Here is a 23363-nt window from a genome sequence, read left to right as displayed (position 1 = left end):
TACCCATTGCCTTACTTCAGCGTGCGCAATTTTAAAACCAAGATGCAGCTGCTATACACTTCATTGCTACCGCCATATATTGTCGATAAGGATAATACAGCTAGTTTGCTATAAAGTTGTATAATAAATTGAGTTACTTTGTTTTTATAGAGAGTTAGGATCGGTTAGAAATTTGGGCAGTCAAGGTTGAAACATGTCGAACCAAATAGAGAGGTAGGATCAGTGACCGCGAGTGGGGAGTGCTAACGCCTTTAAAACTTCCTGATCCAAGCCTAGTAGACGGGCCCTGATTTGCATTTTAATCTCCTTTTGGATAATATGGGAAAGTTTTAGAACAAATGAGTGAAGTCTTGCGTTTCTCTCTCTCCGTAGGAAGTAGATCGAAAGATGAGCTTAATGATTGGTTTAGCGCCTTTATTAGCTACAACGGACCTCAACCAGACGACAACATCTTCAAATATGAATGGAGGATAAAGCGAAATGCGTCTGAAGAAGGAAGACCAGACCTCTAGAGAATACGGGCAGCTAAATGATTGCTTGTCTCAATGCATGTACCGCATTAAGTAGGTTTTGGTTTTTTTTTTTTAACATAGTTGAGTAGGTTTTGCTAATACTCAAAGCTAAAGTTGTGCCCTTTGTTGCTAACTGAGTCGACATATCAGACTAGAGCTTATCCCTAAGACGCAAACTTGATGTGGTTTTGATGATTGGTACAGCTCAAAGAGGCTTGCAAAAGTGTTCAGTGTTTTATCACCATACGTGTTCTCGATGATCACGACTCTCTTTTGGGCTCAATATCTGGAAAAGGTGATCCATTCTTCTTCTTCTTTTTTCTGCGATGGTTATCATTCTTCTTTAATTCGCTTGGTCAAACGCTGACTTATTGATGAATGAAACAATCAGAACACATGTTGCTTGTGTCTCTTATGGGTGACCATGTTATGTTCAAATCTACTTCAGATTTGGAACCACTGTCCCAAAGAACAGCACAAAGGTTGATAGCTCACAGCATGGGGTTTAAGCTACCGGCTTCTGGATTCGGGTCTAAAGAGCTACGAGACCAAGAAGCTGCCAGGAAAAGCAGGATTGTCTCCAGGCATAAGCAAAGGGACGATGCTTGGGGAGATGACTGACATTGGCAGTACAGGTTTGGTTTGCCCCAAGTTGTATGGCTTACCGGCTTTTATCATTTGTATGTGCTGATTGGTGTATACATACAGATTACAAGCCTCAGTCTTCACTTGAATTGATTATTTCATTATGGCATTTGTTTGTAATGCTTTTGTGTGTTGAATTGAATCGTTTGGAAAGTGGTTAATGGCATCAGCAACACCAAGTCTTTGATCCATTGTTGTACCAAATATCATATTTGTTTGATCTACTTTACATTTTCCCCATACAACAAGTCTTGATATATTCACGTTAATAAAAAACGAGTAAAATTGTTTTAAAGCCTTTTTTTGTTTTAACAAAGAATTTATAAAGCAATAAATAAATTATCAATCGACTTGAATTTTTAAATAGTTATGATTTGAACGGAATCAAAGATGAGCCATCCCATTGTAAAAAAAAAAAGTTAATACCAACATACAATTGGTTAGAGAAAAAAGAAACAAGAAAACATGGGTGTGACCGATCACCAAACAATCAAACATTATTATATTTTCTTTACAAAAGGTAAAACAATAAAGCGATGTCTCGTCAAGAAAAGAGATTACATTCTCCTTAACTACAAAGAAACCCTCAATAAATTGTACGGACAATCAGATATAACGCACTGCTTTTTCCGTACTTTGAGCTTTGCCTAAACTCTTCATCCTCCAGTCTTGTTTCTCACTTTTATTTTGCATAACCAAAATTAGAGAAAACGGTAAACTCTTGCAATCAGCTAACAATTGAAATGTAAATAGTCTGGGGCGAAGACTATATGAGCATCCAATTGAATATTGTTGTTTAACTTCTATTCCTGAAAAACATTTAAAATTACCAAAGCTGATGTGAAACTACTTGCTTGTTGCAACTTGCCTTGCGTGTGGTAAGGTGCAGTCTGATAATTTCTTCTTTATTCTCAAAAAAAAAAAAAAAACTGAATTACAAATAAGTTGTAACCACATATACAAAATATATTTATCCTACTATATAAAAGCTACTAATTTTGAGGCTTCTTAAGAGTGCCACATAGGACAAAATATTCCACACCAATCAAACTGCCACGTCATCGCAAATGTTTAGATAATGGTCTCGAACCATCCAAACCCATCAAAATAGTCAGCCGATTGTATAACTTATAGCTTCCTTTTCTTTAGCCTACTCGCCTCATACGTCTCCAGCGACTCCAAATCTGTTCGTCTACCCAATTCACCGGTGTAACTCATACGACTACAACAATGGCACTTCAATGCTCCATTATAACTCATCAAGTAAAGACCCTTTGTACCTCTCCACATCCCTCCTCTCCTCTTGCTCAGTTTCTTAAATTTAATTTGTCACAAAAAGTTAGTGCATCATATAGTTTTTGAAATTCAAATAATACTAGGTGTTTTCCTGCACCATGTGCAGTGATAATTTTTTTTAAAATTAAATTATATTTAAAATGAAATTTATTAATATTATATATTTTATTATTTTTGACTAATATTTAATATAAAGTTGATTATTTTTGAGACTATAATGTTTGCTATTGTGATTAACACCTTTTTACGGTACTCTGTTTGTATCTTTTTTTATTAGTCATCTTCCTGTTCTTTTTTTTTTCTTTTTGGTAAAATGATTTAAAAAAAAGACTGAAGCTAAAATTTATCTTTTTGTTCTTGATCATTCACGTTATCTCCAAAGTCAATAACATGGTCAACGTAAATGATCGACGTTGAGATTTCAGCTTTTCTGATTTTTACTATTCTAATGTTTCAATATAATTTGAATATTCTCTTTGTTTTATAATATAATAGTTTAAAAGTATTTTTTGTTTCACTATATAAATTGTTTTTATATTTTAATGTAACTTTATATTTATTGGATATTGTGTGGTCAATTAAATTATGTAAATTACTGTGTAATTGATTAAATTTATATATTAAAAGACAGTTTTCTAAAGTAATAACTTTAAAAAATATTACAGATTTTAATTAAAATTGATTACATTTTGAAACATATAGAGTAATCTATAAACTAACTCTATATAGATATGAGGACAAAATTGTAAAGTGGTCTCATCTTGAATTTCTGTCATTCTGTGCATTCCTAATTGGGAGGAGATAATTAACATCTAATTTTATGTTACTCTCAGTATATTAGAAATGGTCGAACCATAAACCAATTAAGTATGATGTAAGGAAGACATAAAGATGTATTTCCAGTTATCACAAATATAGAATCAATTGACAACAACTTAATTATGTCCAGCGTAGGACAACATAGAAGAGTTTTCATACCTTTTAATATTGTAATATCTCACTATATTAGTGGTTAAATTAGTTTTCTCTAGCACAAATACTCACTCCATTATTAGAGTTTAAGCTTTTCTATCTGATGATATTAGAAGTTTGATCCCAAAAAAAGAAGAAACGGTCGAACCGTATATTATAATTGGAGAAAGAAAACAAACAAAAATCAACTGAAGACTTTTAAGGTATATGAAACAAAAATTGAAAATATCAATTCACTGCAATTAAAGAATAATGCAATAATATTGTAAAAATACAAAATATAACAAAAAAATACACAAAAAGAAAGATTTAGTAAAATAAAATCATAATATAATTTCCATAATTGATAGTGCTCAAGTACACTAAAAAGTCTAAATTTACAACATACACAGTTTTATTTACATCTTTAAACCTATTATCTAATTAAAATGATTCTAAAAAAAGTGTCAGCACGAAGAGTTAAAAAATATACTATAAAATATAATACATAACGTTAAAAATACATTATCACTGATCACTAAAAAATCATGTTAGTAGTAATAAAAATGAAATGACAACACATTTATTAAAACCATAGAACGACATGCAATAAGGTGTTAATAAATATACAAATTACAAATTAATATGCTCAACGTAAACACACATAAAAATGAGACATCACATTTGGATATATTTAGATAAATAATTTTAAATATATTATATTCTTGATAATTTTAAAATTACTTAAAATGAAACTAAATTATTAAAAAAATAATATACAAATAAAACTAAAGCAATATTTTGTAATGTCAAAATAATAAATGAATAAAAAAATAGTATGTTAATAAAATAGATTTTAGATTTTAAAGACTTCTAATTCATGTAATATTATAAAATTAAAAATTTGTTTATTACAATTAATATTTTACATTAGATATATTAAAATAATATTCTAGATCGATATTCAATTGTCAGTTTTCAACTAATAAACGTAAAAAAATATTATTAAGTACGCTTTTTTTTTGAAAAGGAGGTTTTATATTTTAAGGAGGTTATTGGAGTACTTTTTCTTTTCGTAAATTTATTCGAGATGCGATTCCGATCTTTTAAACTAAGATAATTTGTATTATATATAATTATATTTTTTTACATAACTCTAAAATTTCGGACTTGATTCTTCATATTTTATTAGTTAATTGTGCTACATATAATAAAAATATTTACTTCAAACTAAAAATATAAAAAATCAAATTTAGAAATTAGTTATATATAATTTAATATAGAAAAATTCACATACAAATAAAAATGATAAATGTAACAAATTTAAATATATTATCCGCGCGTAGCGCGGAGAAAGGATCTAGTAACCATGAAAGCTGCTTTTTTCATCTTTTGATGTATGGCTAGTTTTGCCCCAAAAAAAAAGATGTATGGCTAGTCTCATGAATCCGTGCCTTCTGAATCCTTATTGTTGTCGGCCACTTTTATATATCTTTTCCTATTGGTTTCACTACGCAGCATCTTAATTACTGTGATTCGCTGACATTTCGTTACAAACTTAACGGTGAGCATGTTCCTTGACAACCTAGCTACCAAGGATATAAGTGATCCAGTATACGTACACAGTCAATTATGTAAATATGACTAACTTATGTTCTTGATTTTAGACGTGAGACCACTATATATATTACCATACACTCCTATATTGAAATGTTAGTCGTGTAAAAATTGCAATAATATGCGAAGAACAAGGTACCAAAATTTAAATCTTACAACCATCTGGCTAAATCGTGCAAGATAGTGAAGTTAATTCTCAAGAATGTCGTATGAATATATCTTAAACGTTGCCGTACGGATCTGCATGAGATCATATCCTTGTTTTATTGGATGGTCGAGAGCTGTAGTAAAGTGATAATATCATTTCTTTAATATTTCTTCTTCTCAAAGAGATAATAACGAATATTAAGATGAAGTTCCTTCAGGTTGTACACCATATATCATATGTTTGTGGCTGGCTACGTACGTTGTGTTCGCTCCTTTCATTTCACTTCCAATGATTCCTCCAATTAATCAAAACCAATATGAGCCGTTAATCACACCGCCATTGGAACGGTGGCTCAAAAGGCTTATAACTAGACTATGCATGGTTCACATAACTATTTACATTACGCGATGACGTTAGGTTACTAATTAGAGTTTTTATATACCAAAATGTGCGTTATATGTAGGTATATTTTGGTAAAGAAAATGCACTAGCGGCTGCTTAATTAACAAATGAGATACTTTTATATGTTTACAGCCATGTACTACAAATTTACAAGGGTGACTATTTCAATTGACTTTTAGCTGGCCTACACTAACTTGGACGTGTTAACTCATGCCATTTGGCACACTTGGCATCCTCCGATTCGTCAAATTTGCTACGTTGAAATGGACAAAACATGATGGAAACATTCCATCCAAAAGAAGAAAAATTCTCCCCATCTTCTTTGCTTTTCTAATTCCCACTTTGTATTTTCTTCTCATTTTCTAATACAATTAGAAAATCAATTAGATAAAGGAAAAATATTTTTAAATGATAAATTTGCTTTCATCCATCCCTTTGTTTGGCTGCCACATGATGATATTGCTAGCATCCACTCCACTTATATTGAAAGACCCCTTCGGTTGGATTTATAATATGGAATAACGATATTACACCATTAAACATGTTTATATATATATTGATAAGCATGTGAATATCATTAAAATAAAGCTGATTGTACATGTACAAGAGTAGACATGCAATCAATTTATATATATATATATAGAGAGATATATACATGTACATTATAAATTGCATGTTACCAATCTTTTTTTTTTTGGTGTAACATGTAACCAATCTTGTCCAATGTTATACATGCACTGTTTTTTTTTCTTTTTGAACTCATAATACATGCACTGCTTAAATATACATATTTAAGGAGAGTTTGAAAAAGATTTTCAACCAACATTTATTTCCTGTAATAATTTTGTAAGAACTTGCAAAATAAGTCTGTAAATACATAATCAACAAGTAAGACAAGCATGTGCCTTAGGGTTTAGTTTTGATTTTTAAAAGATAAGATTTTAAACTAACTTTCAAATATTTATTTGATTAGGGTAACATAGTCTTCTGCCACCTCGATTAAAGTGCTAAAATATCAAGGTCCATATTTGAGCTTATAAGAAATATTAAACCTACAACTTATCACGTTTTGAAGTCCTTCCTAAAATTTGGTGTAAGTATTAATTTTCCTACAAAGAGATTGTGATAGGGTATAAATGACTGCTAAATACATAAGCGACGGGGAAACGAAAATGTATTGCAAATTTTTATGTTAGTGGGGGACTAGCCAACTTGGTAGCTTTATTCGGATAGAGGTCGTAGACCACTGTTGACCGTCGGACACATAAATAAAATGTATTGTAAATATAGTGTAAATTATAATTAAACAACAATGTACCTTTATTTATTTTTTGACGAAACAATGTACCTTTATTTATATAAGTATTTTGGTGTTATTTAAAAATAAACATGAAGGAGAAATACTATTCAAAGTAAATGTTATCACTTATCATTCATCAAGAATAGTGTTCTATTAGATATTTTATAATTAAAAAATAATACCCGCGGCCGTCCGAATATTAAGGTGCTCTATTCCCTCTTCATAAAACATTTGTAAATTAGCAAAAAGTTGAAAGTTCACGTTTCATTGGCCTCCACTTGTTCTGGAATTTTATCCGAGCCTATGCCTAGCCTCCCTGTTTGTTTATAGATTTAACCCATTGCTGACAATAAAATTTAAAAATATCAAACCTAATTATCGACAGTAAACTTAAAAAAATATCAAACCTAATTATCGACAGTAAACTTAAAAAGTCACAAATCCCTAAATACTATACAGAGAATTTCATGTATGTCAAGAAAAAAATAGAATTTTATTTCAATTATTTCCTGATTATAATCAGTATCATAGTTTCTTATTGTAAACTAGTCCTACCAGAAACGATAGATATCTATTGAAGTTTATAGGACAAGAAAATTCCCAAGTACTAAATATTTTCAAGAATAATGTTGACTAAAATAAAGTGAATTTTTGTAGAACTAAAAGAGGATTAGCTGCTATTTACAAAATAATAATGTTAAATTCTAAAGTACTTTCATTTTGTAAAACAAGAGCCAACTAGCTAGGAATCGATCCATATCACATTATGAGCAGTACAGAAACGGTGTTTAAAAAATAAAGGAGCGGTATAAAAATGTGTACACTTAAAAAAAATATTTTCTATTTGATTAATTAAAAAAATAAAGGAGCGGTATTAAAAATGTATACATCCAGTCATACAAACAAGAAAGTGTGCTTATTATGCGTCAATTCCTATTTTTTCACCTACCATTTAAAAATTAGTTATATTAAATGTTATATTTGTTCGATGCTCACTTAGGTATGTATATATATTGACAATAAACCTGACTTTATTCTTCGATAGCAATAGACTAATACTTTGTTAAAAAATGAATATAATACTTGCATAACTTATCTGTTTACACGCTGGTTGCTAATCTTAACGTGTTTACATAGTGTAACTGGTGACAAATAAAAGGAACATATGGAATGATAGGAATCACTATTTATGGAATTTTGTGGAATGGAATCAGTATTCCATTTGTTCATGAACATTTTTGATTTGGAATGATTTTTCAAATGATAGTTAAAATTTTATTTGGAATAATATGGAATGATGTGGAATTGAATGGAATACCCTTTCCATTTTTCTTTTGTAAATGGTGAACAATTTTTGGAATGCATAGGAATTAAGCATTCCGGAAGTTTTTATTCCAAAAACATACATTCCAGTTGCAGCAAGTTTTTTTATTGTTTCATTTCATTTATCTCAAATCAACAAAAAAAATGCATTTATACTAAATTTTAGCGAGTGAATTTCATTCAGAAAATACAATTGCGCGTAGTCATGCATTCATTACCGATATGCCTATTATGATGTATGAAGAAGGCTCATTTCAAAACTATTAATATTTTTGGGAACTTAAGTTTTCTCAGGAACGTAGTCATGCACTCATGCTTCACATGTTTGTACAAAATATATATTACAGTAAACTCAAAGGATCGAGATAGGATTTACTTGTCATGATTTTTCTTTTCAAGATAGGAATGCTTATCACCAATAAATGAAAAGTTAACACATACTCTTGTGAAATTATTATTTTGGTTTAAATATTTTTTTTATTGTCATTTTAAGTTGCATTAAATCGAAAATACCAAAACTTTTTTTTTTGAAACTAAAAATACCAAAACTTGAAACTTCTATTTCTAGTAATCGGATACATCGTGAAAAAATATATTTCTTAATGAATAATTTGCTATAGAATTGAAATTGAGTGGTGTTGCTTTGGTATATAGGTAAAGACAAAACGCATCCGTGTCTGGCTTGGTGCATTCCCTTCTCTTCATGTGTGCCGATGCGCTCTCTTTATCTCTCTCTCTACGTCCTAAAAGCTCTCTTGATCATGCAACTTTATATAAATTACTATTATATCCTATAATTTACTTTTGTGGTTACCAATTACCACGTTAGCATTATAAATTATCAGAAAGGGATCAACATCGAGACCTTTTTGTTTATTTACTGTTAATTGTTTTTATTCTAATGAACGACGCTACGTACATGAAGCATCTTCTGCACATCCGTAGAGAGAGAAAAAGAGAGACAAAAGGACCCAACATGCACACAACAATATATGAGCTTTCGGTTTCTTTCCACTTTCGTGATTCTTCTGTTGGGTAAGCTCTTGATTACCTAAAAACTCAAAATTAATCATTATGTTTGTGTGTTTGTTCTCAAAGCCAGCATTGTTGTATTTATATTAAGTTTCAAAGATTTGGGCTAGAAAATTATTTTTTGAAGTTTTAATATACATAGAAAGTGTAACATACTTTTCTAATTGTTTTACTACGAATTCCCAATGATATAATAAGCTTTCAGATATATAACCTATATAAACCCTTTAAAGTAATTTATAATATATTTAGCAGTGCTACGCATTACGTTTTCTAGAAACACTATGAAGCGAATCAATATCTTAAATTGTAGTATCCAACATCATTTAGGTAATTGCTGTGTTATATTTTGAGAATAAATTCCATAAACAATGAACTATATCGGTTCTGAACCATATGCGGCTGTTACATCATGATGCTACGCATATATATCTATGTGGAGGGAACTTCTAAATAATATAAATGGAATGAGAGTATATTCCACGTATATAGATATATAACAAAAACAAAACAATACAAATAGATAAATAGGAATCCAAAGCTATCGAATAAACCCCTTATGCTATAGCGTTTTAGGTCCTTTTCATTTGTCATCTTGTATCTTAAATGTGTGTTGCTCTTTAAATTGATTCCACTCTTACACCAGTATGTTTACAAATACTAGCTACGAAAAACATCTCTAAAAGTGTGTACGCAAATTAATTACGGAACCAAAATAGATGTGAAAATAACCGAAATGTCAGCTCTTCATTCTTATGTAGGTCACACATTTTTCCTAAGTGTGAAGAGACCATGGCATATTCCCACACTAATTTAAATAGTAATCGTTGGCCTTAAGAAAAGCAATATTTATCGATGTTCTCATGACTAATTTATATATTGATGATCTTTATTTTATGGTAAGTTAATTGGTCCGTCCAATTGAATTTGGTCCTTCAAAAGAAGAAAGGCAATTCCTTTGCTTCCATCTTAAGCGATGTTCTGCCCACAATGGGTGTCTCTCGCTATCTTCCTTTAACCAAATTGGAAATGTTTGTTCTTTTTGGATGTCTTTGCCTTTGTGTTTCTCCTTTTGGTAAAATTTTAAAATATTAGCTTGATGTTTTGTTTCCAAAATTACTCTTTATTTTTTTCTCAAAAATATCACAAGTCGTTTGAGAAACATTTAAAATCTCTCTATAGGTTTATGAAGGTTTAGAACTTATTGCATGATAGTTTTATTCATATTTTATTAATAGAAAATAGCATAAACTAGTACATTTGTTTTTCTATAGTCTTCTTCTTGTTACAACCAAAATAAAAAAAATGTTGGTTTATGTTAAAAAAATAATAATAATATGTTTCTTACATTTGTCTTCCTAATTAGTAATATTATATATATACCGGCTTCACATTGTTCTTGTCTGTATTACTTATTTTCTTACAAAGAAACGATACGATTTTACGGTAATTTAAATTAACAGATAACAGTACTTTGACAAAGAAAGGTAGATATAAGAGGTAAATATATGGACCAACCAAAAAATCTGTAAAATAAATTGTATCCATATGGTCAATTTAATCTCCCTCAAGCAAAGAACTGAAAACTCAACATCGATAATCAAGGATGTGAGAAGCTTGTGTGTTTAGGTTCTTTTTTTTTCCAATTTAGAGCTTAGATTTCCCTATAAATTGTAGATTATATTTTGAAAATTGTGATATTATTGGAAGAAAAAATGGAGAATTTCAATACTACCATAAGTTTGATAACACTTTTCAAATATACTTTTAAAAGATAACCATTTTCATAAATATTTTAGTTTGTAATAAAATAGATTAAATTAACTCTCTTAAATCATTTATAAATGTTTAAGAACAATTTATAAAACATTTATAGAAGTTTATAAACTCAACCTCATCCACTAAATACTAAAGCCTAAATAATTACTAAATCCTAATTTCAAATGTTAAATTATTTTTGATTGAGTGTATTTTTGAAAAATGGTAATCAACTTAAAGTATTTTAAGTAATTTCTCGGAAAAAAAATTGAAATAAAAACTTAAATATTTAGTATTTTTAGAAAACCCTCTATCCTTAATCTTCTGCATAAAAATGGTTTCGTTTGCAACACTAGGGAAATATTCGATAATATATATATATATATGAACGTTCACAGTTTAAACCAAATCCTACACAAAATGCATTTTACTCTAGATATCAGAGAGTAATTCACACGAGATAGTGATTGTAAAGCCTCTTTGATTGGCTACTGTTTTAGCAAGAGAATAAACAATGTGTAAGTTTAGACCAAACACAAAGTATAATGAGCGGAAATCATCAAAGCGCAGGGGGTGAGGAATTTTAGTTTTACTACTATTGTACTTATGGATATAACCATTAATTCGTTACAATTAGGGATTAGACCCGTAGCGGGCCAATATTCTGGAGATATGATGCGATCACACACCACTCAAAAAAGAAGAAGAATGAGCTCTTACAATCAGTGTCAGTGAAGAATACATGTACGTACGTAGGGGTACGCAGTTGATAACCTTTTAATACTTTATAACATTTTATCGTTTTGTGATAGGACCAATGATGATCTCATCCTCATAATTATAAACATCAAATATACCCGATTTATACATATATACGCACGTATACATGCAACCACGTACACTTGAGAACAAAAATTATTCAGTCTTCGTGTCCCCATGCAGCGTCTCTGACCGTATCCTACTCGTATATATCCAGCAACTTGTGTTTTCCTAAGTAAATTTCAAACGAAATATATTTTCTTTTAACTGAACATAATTGCTAAAATTTACGGTTATTGTTTTTTACGTTTTAGGCCCATCTTAAGTTTACGTTTTACACCGATATTAATTTCTTTTCGGAAGCTTGGTTTCAGTTATCTTTTTCTGAAGCAAAATGATATTCTAGATATGCATGTAAATATATAATCCTCAAGTGAATTACTTAATAGCTGAGCTGCAACTGAAAAGAAGGACTAATGATATAAAAATTGTGGATTTCTCGATATATACGATATATATAATTCGATCATACTACTCTAAAAGTGTATGATGTTTTCTCCATTTTTTGCGGTTGGTTTTGCGTTTTTAATCTCTTTGTTTGGCGTCTACTAGTGATTAGAAATAGTTAAATTGTAGATGTCAAACAAATACCTCATATTTTTGTTTATAATATTAAAACTAAATATTTTACATAACAAATGTAACCGTTTTTACCAAAAAAAAAATTGTAACCGTTTAAACTTATTGAATTAATTTAATATAAAAAATTGGTGTAAAAAATATAATATTGTATATATTATGTAATGACATGCTTTAAAATAAACCCAAGTGGTAGTAATAGGTAACTTCAAAACAATAAAAAAATCCTGATAATGGCATCCAGCTTTCTTTGCATGTTTTGGGAACATTCTCATCGTTTTAACCCTAAAGAGAAAGATGAAAATTGTGACTTCCACAATGTGCCACGTTATTGGTTCAACCAGAGGCGGAGGTACGTTGTGGGTTGGGGGGGCAATTGCCTACCATGAAAATATTAAAATTAGTTTAGTTTTATAACAAATTGAAGTTATGCCCATGTTGTTATATTATTTCTTTGCCCCCTATACTCTAAATAATTACCATAACTAAAAATATTCTAATTCATATAAATATAAAACAAAAGTTTTTATATCTACAATCTCATATTTTAGTGAATTGGGCTTTATTTAGTTTAGCAGATCTAATCCATTTTAAATAAAAACAGTTTTTATTAAATAAATAGAAAATATGGATATTTGTTTTAGGAAAATCAACTAGGTCTACGTCTTCTCAACTTCTTCTGTCGTCTTCTTCCCCTGCAATTTTTTTCCACCGGCTAGAATCACTCGCGAAATTTTCTGTCCATGTAAGTTTTTTTTTTCTATTTATTTAATTAGTTTATATGATTATATCTATTTTAAATGTTTGTTTGATTCTCTTTTTATTGCTTTCTATCCCAAAATTGTCTAATGATATGCTTTAAGGTTGTGACTTGTGATGTTAATGTAGAATAATTTTAGACTCATCCAATATTATTATATATGATTTTGATTTTAACGTGAAAAACTGATTAGTTAAATATGATGAATTGTGTTTAGTTTAGTAACATGTTAAAAGTCTTAATGTAATTGACTTTATAATAATATACTATTTCTACTGATTTGCAGATAAATGGAGCGATATTATAACAAAACGAGTGCTTCAGATTCTAAAAGAAATTTGGATAAATTGGATAACTCTGATGATTTGGATTCTTTGCCATGGGATCCAGCTGAAAGAAAAAAGATATCGCAGTATCTTCCGAATCAAAAAGACGAAGTAAGGCGGAAATATTTAACTAGAGGTCCTTGTCAGCCCTATGGTCATGTTTTTCAAAAGAAGAAGTTTGGAACAACAATGAGGCGGTTTAATCCAGCTTGGTTTGAGAAGTATGGTAATTGGCTAGAGTACAGCGTCTCCAAAGATAAAGCATTCTGTTTGTGTTGCTATTTGTTCAGAGATGACATACCAAAACAAGGTGGAAATTATGCTTTTGTGACTGAAGGTTTTTCTTGTTGGAAAAAACCCGAGGCTTTATCTGAGCATGTAGGTGGAATTAATAGCTTTCATAATATTGCTGTTAAGAGATGTGATGATTTGATGAATCAAGGTCAGTCAATTGTGCATGCTTTTTATAAGCAAGACGATGTGGTGAAAAATGAATATCGCATCCGGTTAAATGCTTCAGTTGATGCTTCTAGGTACTTGTTACGACAAGGATTACCTTTCCGCGGTCATGATGAAGGAAAAGATTCTGCTAATAAAGGAAACTTTGTAGAGCTTTTGAAGTATACAGGAGAACAAAATGACGCTGTAAGTAAGGTTATTTTGGAGAACGCTCCAAAAAATAATCAGATGGTTTCTCAAGTGATTCAGAAAGATATTGTACATTGTTTTGCTCAAGAAGTACTGAAATCTATCATGGAAGAAATCGATCATGGAGTGTTCGGTTTGATGGTCGATGAGTCTGCAGATGTTTCTAACAAAGAGCAAATGGCTGTTGTCTTTCGGTTTGTTGATAAAAGTGGATTAGTTAAAGAGAGATTTGTGGGAGTTACTCATGTAAAAGAAACGTCTTCTTTATCTCTGAAATCTGCAGTTGATGACTTGTTTGCAAAACATGGATTGAGCCTAAAACAGTTGAGAGGACAAGGTTATGATGGAGCAAGCAATATGAAGGGACAGTTTAATGGGCTGAGAGCATTGGTTGCTAGAGAAAATAGTTCAGCCTATTATGTACATTGTTTTGCTCATCAACTTCAGCTAGTTGTGGTGGCAGTTGCGAAAAAGAGCTTTGAAGTTAGTAATTTTTTTGACATGGTTTCGACTTTGCTGAATGTGGTTGTGGCTTCTTGCAAGAGGAAAGATACACTTCTTGATATGAATCGGAAGAGGGTGGAGGAAGGGATTGACAGTGGTGACATTAACACTGGAACGGGACAAAATCAAGAGATTTCTCTTCCAAGGCCTGGAAATACTCGTTGGGGTTCTCATTATAAGACTTTGCTGCGTCTGGTTGAGTTGTTTCCTTCAGTCATTGAAATCCTTGAAAGTGTTCAAGATGAAGGCGCTGATGACTCAAAAAGATGTCAAGCATATGGTCTTCTCAAGTATTTTCACACATTCGATTGTGTGTTCTATTTGCAGTTGATGCTGTTTATTTTGGGAGTAACTGAGAATCTGTCAATGGCTTTGCAAATGAAGAATCAAGATATTTCAAATGCCATGTCACTTGTAGATTCAACTAAACGTGAGTTGCAAAAATTTCGAGAAGATGGATGGGATTTGCTAATCGGTAAAGTTTCATCATTCTGCGAAAAGAATAAAGCTACTATGCTTGTGATGGATGAAGAATTTGTGGATTTACGGAGGCCAAGGAAAAAAACTGGTGTAACCAATCTGCATCATTACAAGGTTAATTGTTTCTACGCTGTTATGGATTTGCAACTTCAAGAGCTTAATGATCGATTTACTGAGGTAAACACTGATTTGCTTATTTGCATGGCTTCTTTAAGTCCTGCCAATTCCTTCCGTGAGTTTGATAAGTCTAAGCTTTTGAGATTGGTTAAGTTCTATCCTGATGATTTTAGTTTTGGAGAGTGTCTATCTATGGAACACCATCTTGGAATCTACATTGATAATATAAAAAACGATGAACGGTTTAAGAATTTGAAGAATCTTGGAGATCTTTCTCGTCTGCTGGTGGAAACAAAAAAGCACCTTGTACATCCTTTAGTTTATAGGCTCTTGAAGTTGGTTTTAACATTGCCTGTTGCTACTGCAAGTGTTGAAAGGTGCTTTTCTGCAATGAAATTAGTGAAGACAGCTACACGTAACCGAATTGGAGACGAGTTTCTAAGTGATTGTTTAGTATGTTATATTGAAAAGGAGTTGTTTGAATCTGTTACAAACGAAACAGTGGTGAAGCGATTTCAATCCATGAGAGAGCGTAGGATCCATTTGTAATGATTTGTACGGTTTTATGACAATGGTTTTTATATTTTATCTAGTAGTTTTTATTTATGCCCCTGATACATATAGTTTCTAGATCCGCCACTGGGTTCAACAGAGTATCGATTCCATACGTCAACAGTTTTCTTCTTTTTGACATAAATGTATCCATTTTTATATGTTTAATTTCATATCCGTTACTTTCTCTCGACATACGCATTAGTTACAACTTAATAGAGAATTGATAGAATCACATTTTTTAGTCCTCATCTTTGGTTGTCACCGTTATCATGATAGGCAACTTGTAGATTGTGTGCATGTGCGAAATTAATTCTTATAGTTATATGACAGGGAACTAATATGTTTGATACTTTGATGTAGTTGGAGCAGTGGGAAAACGAAATCGATAATTGACACAATAACCATACATTATTAGTAAAAGTAAAACTATTATACACTATGCAAACTCGGCACTCTAAATGTAGGTACATGTTACTTTCTTGCAGTAAATAGTTAATAACGGAACACATCATAAAACATCTTGAAAACATATGTTACTTTGGTGCATCATTATTAGAAATATTTTCAAACTTTTAACAAGTATTGGAGGGTTTTGTTTATAAAAGAAAAAGAAAAAAAAAATTCCTAACAAGTAAGAAAATTTGTGAAGAGTCATTTGATGGAGGACCCCACGGTACATGGTTCCATAATGAGAGAACCACTACTATATAAGCTCATCTTCACTCCCCCTCTCTTCATGTCTCATTCTCAACCATCAAACCACAAAACATCATCTTCTTCTTCCTCTCTTAATACCACCACTTAACGCACTTGACCTTCACCCACACTTTGATCTCTCTCAAATCATCATCCAGTAAGAAGGATACAAAAAATATTTCATTTGTTGGACTTGATTGTAACCAGTGATTGTTAAAACATTTCAATTGTAATTGTGCAGGAAAGCGAGGGAATAGTGTTGAGAGATTCTGATTTATTTTAAGATGATGGCTTGTGGGTTAAGCAAGAGCCTTGGCTTCTCTTCCTCGTTGAAGAAGCAGCAAGGCATAGTGACCATCCTTGGTGGCAGCAGCATTTCATCTGCACCTTCACTCAGGAGGACTTTCTCCGCTGACTTGTCCTCCAAGAACTGGCTCACGCAGAACGGGACTCCTCCTATGAAGAGGATCTCTTCCTCTGAGAAGCTCCATAACTTTGGTGCTGACTCATTGAACTCCCAAGACGAAGAACACGGATCAAGATCTGGGGTTGATATATGGACTCAGATTCAAGAAGACAAGAACAAGAAGGAGCATGAGACCGAGCCGAGCCAAACCGATGTATGGAGTTCGATTTTATCCGACAAGAAGAAGAAGACGGACACGGAGACGGTTCCTCCACCGTACGTTCATCCTCTGGTGAAACGAGCCAGCTCCTTGAGCGAGAAAAGCCTAGAGATTTGCACTGAGAGCCTCGGATCCGAGACGGGTTGCGAAGGCTTCTCTTCTTATGCATCGTCGGAGACTGGAGAGGCTGAGGAGAATCTTGTTCTTGAAGTTACAGTGACCAAAGAAGAAGAAGAAACAGAGTTTGTTGTTGAGGTTGAACAAGAACAAGTCACGGTTCCGAATCAGACAAGCTGCATGGAGATGCCTCGAGGTTCGTTTCCTCCACCGATTCGTTCTCTCTCGAGCCAGTCGGGCTCAGCTCTGCACATGAAAACTCGCCGCGACAATGGACGACTGGTTCTCGAGGCTGTCTCTATGCCGTCGCACAACAACTTCTCCGCTAAGCGACAAGACGGACGTCTCCTCCTCACTTTTGCAGAAATTGAGGAGAAAGAAGACGAAACTGATGAGGTTCAGTGGTTCGATGAAGAAGAAGAAGTGGAGGAAGCACAAGACGAGTGGGCCTATAAGCCCAATGGGCTTCTATATAAGGTAGCACAAAAGCCTATTGGGCCTATTACTGTTCATAGGTTGGCATGTAAGCCTATTGGAGTACCGAAGATAAACTCGAGATGGCCCGCCACGGATGAGTTCGAAACTAAAACCGATATGTCGACGCCGGTAGTCCACTCTCTGCCACCGAGGCCAAGGGTGGCTCAGCTGGCTCGGTCAATGAAACCGCCGTCCACAGTGGACGACACCGTGGGAGCTGCTTGCTTCAACACATGTGATTACTCTTGGAAGCCCACTAACAATGAAGTATTGGGGGGAAACACAAAAACCCAATTTCAAGCCCAAGACTATGTCCAGAAATCAATGGGTGTGGTGGTTACACATGATTTGATAAATGGTTGCAAGGAACCAAGGAGGTCTCTTTTGTCTGTTGAGCGTTTCTGCATTGCTACTTCATAAGTTGAAGACCTTACCAAAAATGAGAAATTTACAAGACGCATAAGCATATGATATATCTATTTGTATATATATTCGAGTAATATACTCGAATATATATGCATATCAACCAAATAATTGTTGTTGTTGATGGTTTTTCTACCTCTATGTGTTTTACCACTTGTCTTTTGGCTTGTGGGTAAAAAAGAAAAATAATAAGTAGGAAAAGAAAGAAAGTGAGGAGTGAAAATTAGATAATAATTTATACTTTTTAAAATGAGGTTGTATACCTCGTTGGAGTAAGAAATATGTATCATGAGGTATTGTACGTACAAACTTTGGTTGTTCACATCGCTTGAAATAAGACGAGAAGACTCGTTTTATTGATTTAAGTATCACCACATTGTAATCAAGGTTAAAAATGTATGAGCCCATCGAGATTAAAAAGAAGTGGTTAAGGAAAGCTCAAGCACATTGGACGTGAAGATTGTCGAGCTTTTAGAAGTTTACATGTTCACAAATCATAAAAGATAATGTCTTAAATTTGGAAACATAGAGTTAAGATTTGCTTTGTAAATGAATATGTATGGTACTCTTTCCTGTTTTCATTTTTTTTACATAATTCTTTCCTGTTCTTGTTCTGCAGCATCTCGTTCTACAGTTCGTAACCAGACTCAAGTATTGGCATGTAAGAATTTATGGATTGGCCAGTGCATATATGTGCTCACAGTAGGTGAAGACATAGGGGGGCACATGCCCCATCTCTTTTTTATTTTTTCTTTCATAATTACTAATTTTGCAATGCTCCTCTCATTCTTTTTTGTTTCGTTCAACTAGCTCCTCTAATTCTACAACTAAATAATGATGAAAAAAAATTATGTGCCCCGTCGATAATAAATGGCCTCCTTGGCGTGCCACTGTATGCTCATTGAGGTGCACATGCACTACAAGTAAAAGTGGGCATGTTGGTTATTTGATATAAGATGCAAAACATTCTACAAAAATGTTTCGAATCGGTCCAAAACATCACTCAACCGTTTCTTTTTGGGTTTAGATCTAGCTAAGCTATTAAGCTGAGATGTCTTGACCTTTTCTTATGTTCAGAAGATGTTTTCACCGCTCTCTGTCTTTATATGAGCAATATGAAGAGTTTCAGAAGGAGCTTAAGTTAAAGGTCCGAGAGATATTAACAGACCAAGAGTGGCGTAGGAGAAAAATGGCCATGAGGGTATGCAGAGTTTCTAGTTTGCCTTGGATTATATTTTCTTCATGAGAAGTCAGACGATTCATTCAATCATTCTTTTTAAATTGCTTCTTGACATTTAGATATCAGAAGAAGAGGGAAGACTGAAGAAAGATGAAGAAGAACAAAAGGAGATATGGAAGAAAAAGCGTGAGCATGAAGCATAGTGGGAAGGAACGAGAGAAAACAGGGTTTGTGCTTTTCTTAATCCATAAACTTGATTCCGGACCTGCCTATGAATCTGTTAGTTTAAAAACCCACTTAACCGCACCTTTTGGCACTTGAGAGTACGGTTAGAAATGGCTTTAGAGAAGAGAACTCATTTGAAACCATTATTTCAGTTCCTATGACCAAATACTTTTTGACACTTGTTTTGAGCTCGAAGAGCTTGCCATTGTTCCATCTTCTGTTGATTTATTATTAAGACGATATGTGCAATTTCTCACGTTCTCGATTTCACCATGGAATGATTATTATACAGGATAAAGTCATGTGTAGCGCAGTTGCTTTTTGTCCTTGATGTCAGTGGGTTTCCATGTGCAGGTATCAAGCTGGAGAGACTTCATGAAAGCAGGAAAGAAGGTACGTTAGCTAGGAAAAACTCCTACATTTTTTAATTATTCGGTCAGAATCAGATCTCAATTTAAACATCTGCCAACATCATCCTTCAGGCCAAAAAGGGAGAGACACGTCCTCCAAATTTGAAGACAGAGGATCCAAACAAATCATACGTCCAAAGGCCGGTCAAGAAAGGCTGATCTCACACTTGTTCTGCATGTGTGTGTGTTTCTCTTTGTACATCACAACTTTTTCTTCTTTATCAGAAACATGGAAGAGAGATATAAATTTATCTCAGTTCTCAAACGCTTATTTACCTTTTAACTTTTGTATTGCGTCAGCTAATGTCTTTAATAAACTTTGATCTTTTTATATCAGTGTTGCTTGGTGTGGAACTACATAATTAATTGCTCACTACGAAAGACCAAGAAAATAGCATGTTCTCTTCATAGTTTTCCTTGACACAATCATAATGGTACAGACCCCCCACACCTTGGGGGTAAAAAAAATCTCTGCTTATGTACAGCACCAGATCCAAAAGAACCAAAAAATTTATAAAAATTACAACTTGGATAATCTCAAAGCGGCTTAATCTTAGTTTTCGTGTGATATATATATAATGTGACAACAACTCACAAGGGTGCGCTTGAAGTACCACTGAAACTGGTTTATTTTGTTTCAAGCCTCCCAAGGATTGTTTCCCCTTGCCTCTTCTTACTCCTGAATGTGATTTCTGCTCTACAACCCACCTGCGTAATACTCATCCGGTCCAAAATTTTACTCTAATTTTCTCATGCCACTTGCTTGCAGGCGAGAAAGCACCAAAACTTTTTCCTGAAAAGACATACGCAGCAGAAGCAGAATAGCATTGAGTACTTGTTCATACTTTTTGACGTTCGTTAAAGACAAAACTAAGAGAACACCAACTCAATGCAATTCCACATGACTTCTTAAAACAAAAAAAATAATAGAGCAAAGAAACTGATACGATCAGGAAGCACATTTCATGGCAGAAAACCAAATTGCTTCTCCTGATTAATGAATAGGGAGCATAGTCATGCCGATGTAGAAATAAGCCTTAACTAAGGATACATGCTTTTCTTTAGATAATCACCGAGGAATCCGAGTGTAATGATTGATAACAACCATAACAAAGCTTTGCATATAATCAGACTATTGATGGTAGAGACACTATAGATTTATAGATGGTTTATTATATCAGGGCGGCTTGATTGATCTAAACTAATAAATTGTATCCTCACTTTTCAGGAAATCTATAAAACAAAGCAATGCAGCTGATAAGAGCACATTATCCTTTTCAAGTCAGATTTGTATAATCCAAAATGATTCTTCTGTCTCATGATCTAATCTTATTACCACAGCTAGAGTTCAGCTTGTAACCATGTTTCTAACCAAGCCTTAACATTACAATTATCAATCAATCTACAATTAAGTTCATAAACCAAGCCACACAGTCCTATCACAATGCCCTCCAGAAACATAGGAATCCAAAAGGGGGAAGGCTTTGAGAAACACTTACCGGCAAAAACTTAATCTCTGAAAATCACCGAGTCCGCAATGGCCAGTAACGGCTTCAAGCAATCAGGCGTAAACTTGCGTGCAAAAAGGTAAGAGCTAGAGTGGCTCGACCTCCTGAGTCTCTTAATCAACTCAGGCACCACTTCCTTGGGTCTATAAGTATAAGGATGCCCTTTCACAGTCCCAGTCCAGTTAACCTGAGTCAAGGTATACCCAGTACACCCATCCGGATCCTTCATATTCAACAGCGTCGGAAAATAATGCTCCTCGGGGTAACAAGCATCCGAACGATAACAAGGAAGCTTAAACTTCCTCCACAAGACCCGATCTTTGATAGTCAACAACGCATGTCTCCTCGTCATGACAAAGAACTGCGAACCAACTCTGAACTTCTCAAACGGAACCTCAGGCAACATAGCGTACCTCCCCCGAGCGTTGTACCGTTTCCATAGCCTCGGCTCGTCGGAGATGAGCTCGATGAAGGTCCGAAACAACACCCGGACCCCCCTCGGACTCGGATCCGGGTCCGACTTATCGAACGTCGCGGATTCGAAGAGGGAGGTGTAAACGTAGCTGAAGGAATGCAGAGGGACGCAGTACTGAGAGAGGACTGCGAAGTAGGTGTTGGCGGGGTCGTCGAGGAAGGCCGTTGCGAGGAGGCGGCGCGTCGCGGAGATGAGCGTCGGCGAGGCGCGCGCGGTGCGTTTCGCGTTTGCGATGAATGCGTTTGCAAAGACGGAGCCTTTTTGGGGGCGTGTGATGTTGACGAAGGGGTCAGCGTGGACGTAGACGTTGTAGAGGGATCTGGGGTGGGAGGAGAAGAATCGGTCCCAGATCGGGGCGAAGTGGAGGTCGGAGTTGGTGAGGAAGAGGAAGGCGATCTTGAGCTTGGGGTTAGGGTAGCCGGAGGAGAGGTGGGAGAGGGAGGTGGAGGCGGCGGCGGAGGAGAAGAGGGTTTGGTCGGAGATCTCGTCGGAGATTGGGATGAGGGGCTCGGTGGGTGGGGAGGGGAAGACATGTGGGGCGATGAAGATGAAGAAGATGATTGGGAGGGAGAGGAGGAAGGAGAAGGAGAGGATGAACTGCTTCGAGTACATTGTTCCAATCTGAAACCCTAGAAATCTAATCAATCCTCCATTGATTGAGCTTGACGAAAAACGAAAGATGATCTCTTTCTGCAATGATGATACTTCAAACCTCAATCACTACAGACCCTTCAATCGAGATCGCGATTCCTTCCTCCTTTCAGAACGAAATCGCAGTGGGAAGGAAGACGATGAAGAAGCCCAGAAAGAGACTTTTTTTTTCTCCAGACTTTTGGGGGAAAAGAAGCAGATTGAATGGATTTACAGAGATGTCTTCAGATTTCAATAGTGAGAAACTATGAATCGAGAGGATCTCTCACAGTAAGTGGTGGTGGTGATGATGATAATGTAGACGATTGAGATTGAGAGAGAGAGAGAGGGATTTGTTGTTCTTCCTTTGTTGCGTTGTAATTGACGCGAAAAAATTAGTTTTTTAATTTTATGAGACGGAGGGGTATTTGTGTCAATTACGAACCGACAGGCGACAAGCGTAACCCCTTACGTCGTCAAGTGATTGTTTATTAGTTCGAGAGATAAGTTAACGGCGTCAAGCTGTATTTCCGTCGTTGATAAACGGCGATGGCTTCGTCCGATGATGATGATGTCGGAATCCTTTTTTTTTTGGAACAGATGTCGGAATACTATGTTCTTCTATTTGTTTTGAATAAAGTGAAATTGATTTAAATAATAAAATTAGATATTGAATGTTGTATCTAATTGCGGTAGGTCCAACTGATCTTGTAACTGGTCTGCATTATTTGCTGGGATGTTTTTTTTTACAAGTACAAAAACACGTACTCACCGAATGAGCCGTGGGCATTTCCAAGACCCGATCCAAGAGTACTGGGCAGAGT

General features: G+C 34.2%; 3 protein-coding genes across 3 annotated transcripts; 2 read left to right on the top strand and 1 right to left on the bottom strand.

Moving 5' to 3' along the window:
• Nucleotides 1-13402: 13402 nt before the first annotated feature.
• LOC106378050 (zinc finger MYM-type protein 1-like) lies at nucleotides 13403-15823 on the top strand. The gene has a single exon (XM_048771944.1). It carries the CDS (start codon nucleotides 13433-13435, stop codon nucleotides 15764-15766), a length of 2334 nt encoding a protein of 777 aa, XP_048627901.1. The 5' UTR covers nucleotides 13403-13432; the 3' UTR covers nucleotides 15767-15823.
• A 649-nt stretch (nucleotides 15824-16472) lies between these two features.
• LOC106419747 (protein FAF-like, chloroplastic) lies at nucleotides 16473-18433 on the top strand. Its single transcript, XM_013860576.3, has 2 exons — nucleotides 16473-16625; nucleotides 16710-18433. Exon 2 carries the CDS (start codon nucleotides 16753-16755, stop codon nucleotides 18106-18108), a length of 1356 nt encoding a protein of 451 aa, XP_013716030.2. The 5' UTR covers nucleotides 16473-16625; nucleotides 16710-16752; the 3' UTR covers nucleotides 18109-18433.
• Nucleotides 18434-20307: 1874 nt separating this feature from the next.
• On the bottom strand, nucleotides 20308-22935 carry LOC106434770 (glycosyltransferase BC10). Its single transcript, XM_013875620.3, has 2 exons — nucleotides 21426-22935; nucleotides 20308-20719 (listed from the first exon to the last, which is right to left on the bottom strand). Exon 1 carries the CDS (start codon nucleotides 22519-22521, stop codon nucleotides 21436-21438), a length of 1086 nt encoding a protein of 361 aa, XP_013731074.2. The 5' UTR covers nucleotides 22522-22935; the 3' UTR covers nucleotides 20308-20719; nucleotides 21426-21435.
• Nucleotides 22936-23363: the final 428 nt, after the last annotated feature.

Source organism: Brassica napus, chromosome A3 (assembly GCF_020379485.1).
Source record: "Brassica napus cultivar Da-Ae chromosome A3, Da-Ae, whole genome shotgun sequence".
In the NCBI taxonomy this organism is placed as follows: Eukaryota; Viridiplantae; Streptophyta; class Magnoliopsida; order Brassicales; family Brassicaceae; genus Brassica; species Brassica napus.
This window is presented reverse-complemented; position numbering and strand designations above follow the sequence as displayed.

Excerpts from the sequence above, each read along its gene's own strand:
- LOC106378050 (XM_048771944.1), top strand. The coding sequence starts at position 13,433 with ATGGAGCGATATTATAACAAAACGAGTGCTTCAGATTCTAAAAGAAAT.
- LOC106419747 (XM_013860576.3), top strand. The coding sequence starts at position 16,753 with ATGATGGCTTGTGGGTTAAGCAAGAGCCTTGGCTTCTCTTCCTCGTTG.
- LOC106434770 (XM_013875620.3), bottom strand. The coding sequence starts at position 22,521 with ATGTACTCGAAGCAGTTCATCCTCTCCTTCTCCTTCCTCCTCTCCCTC.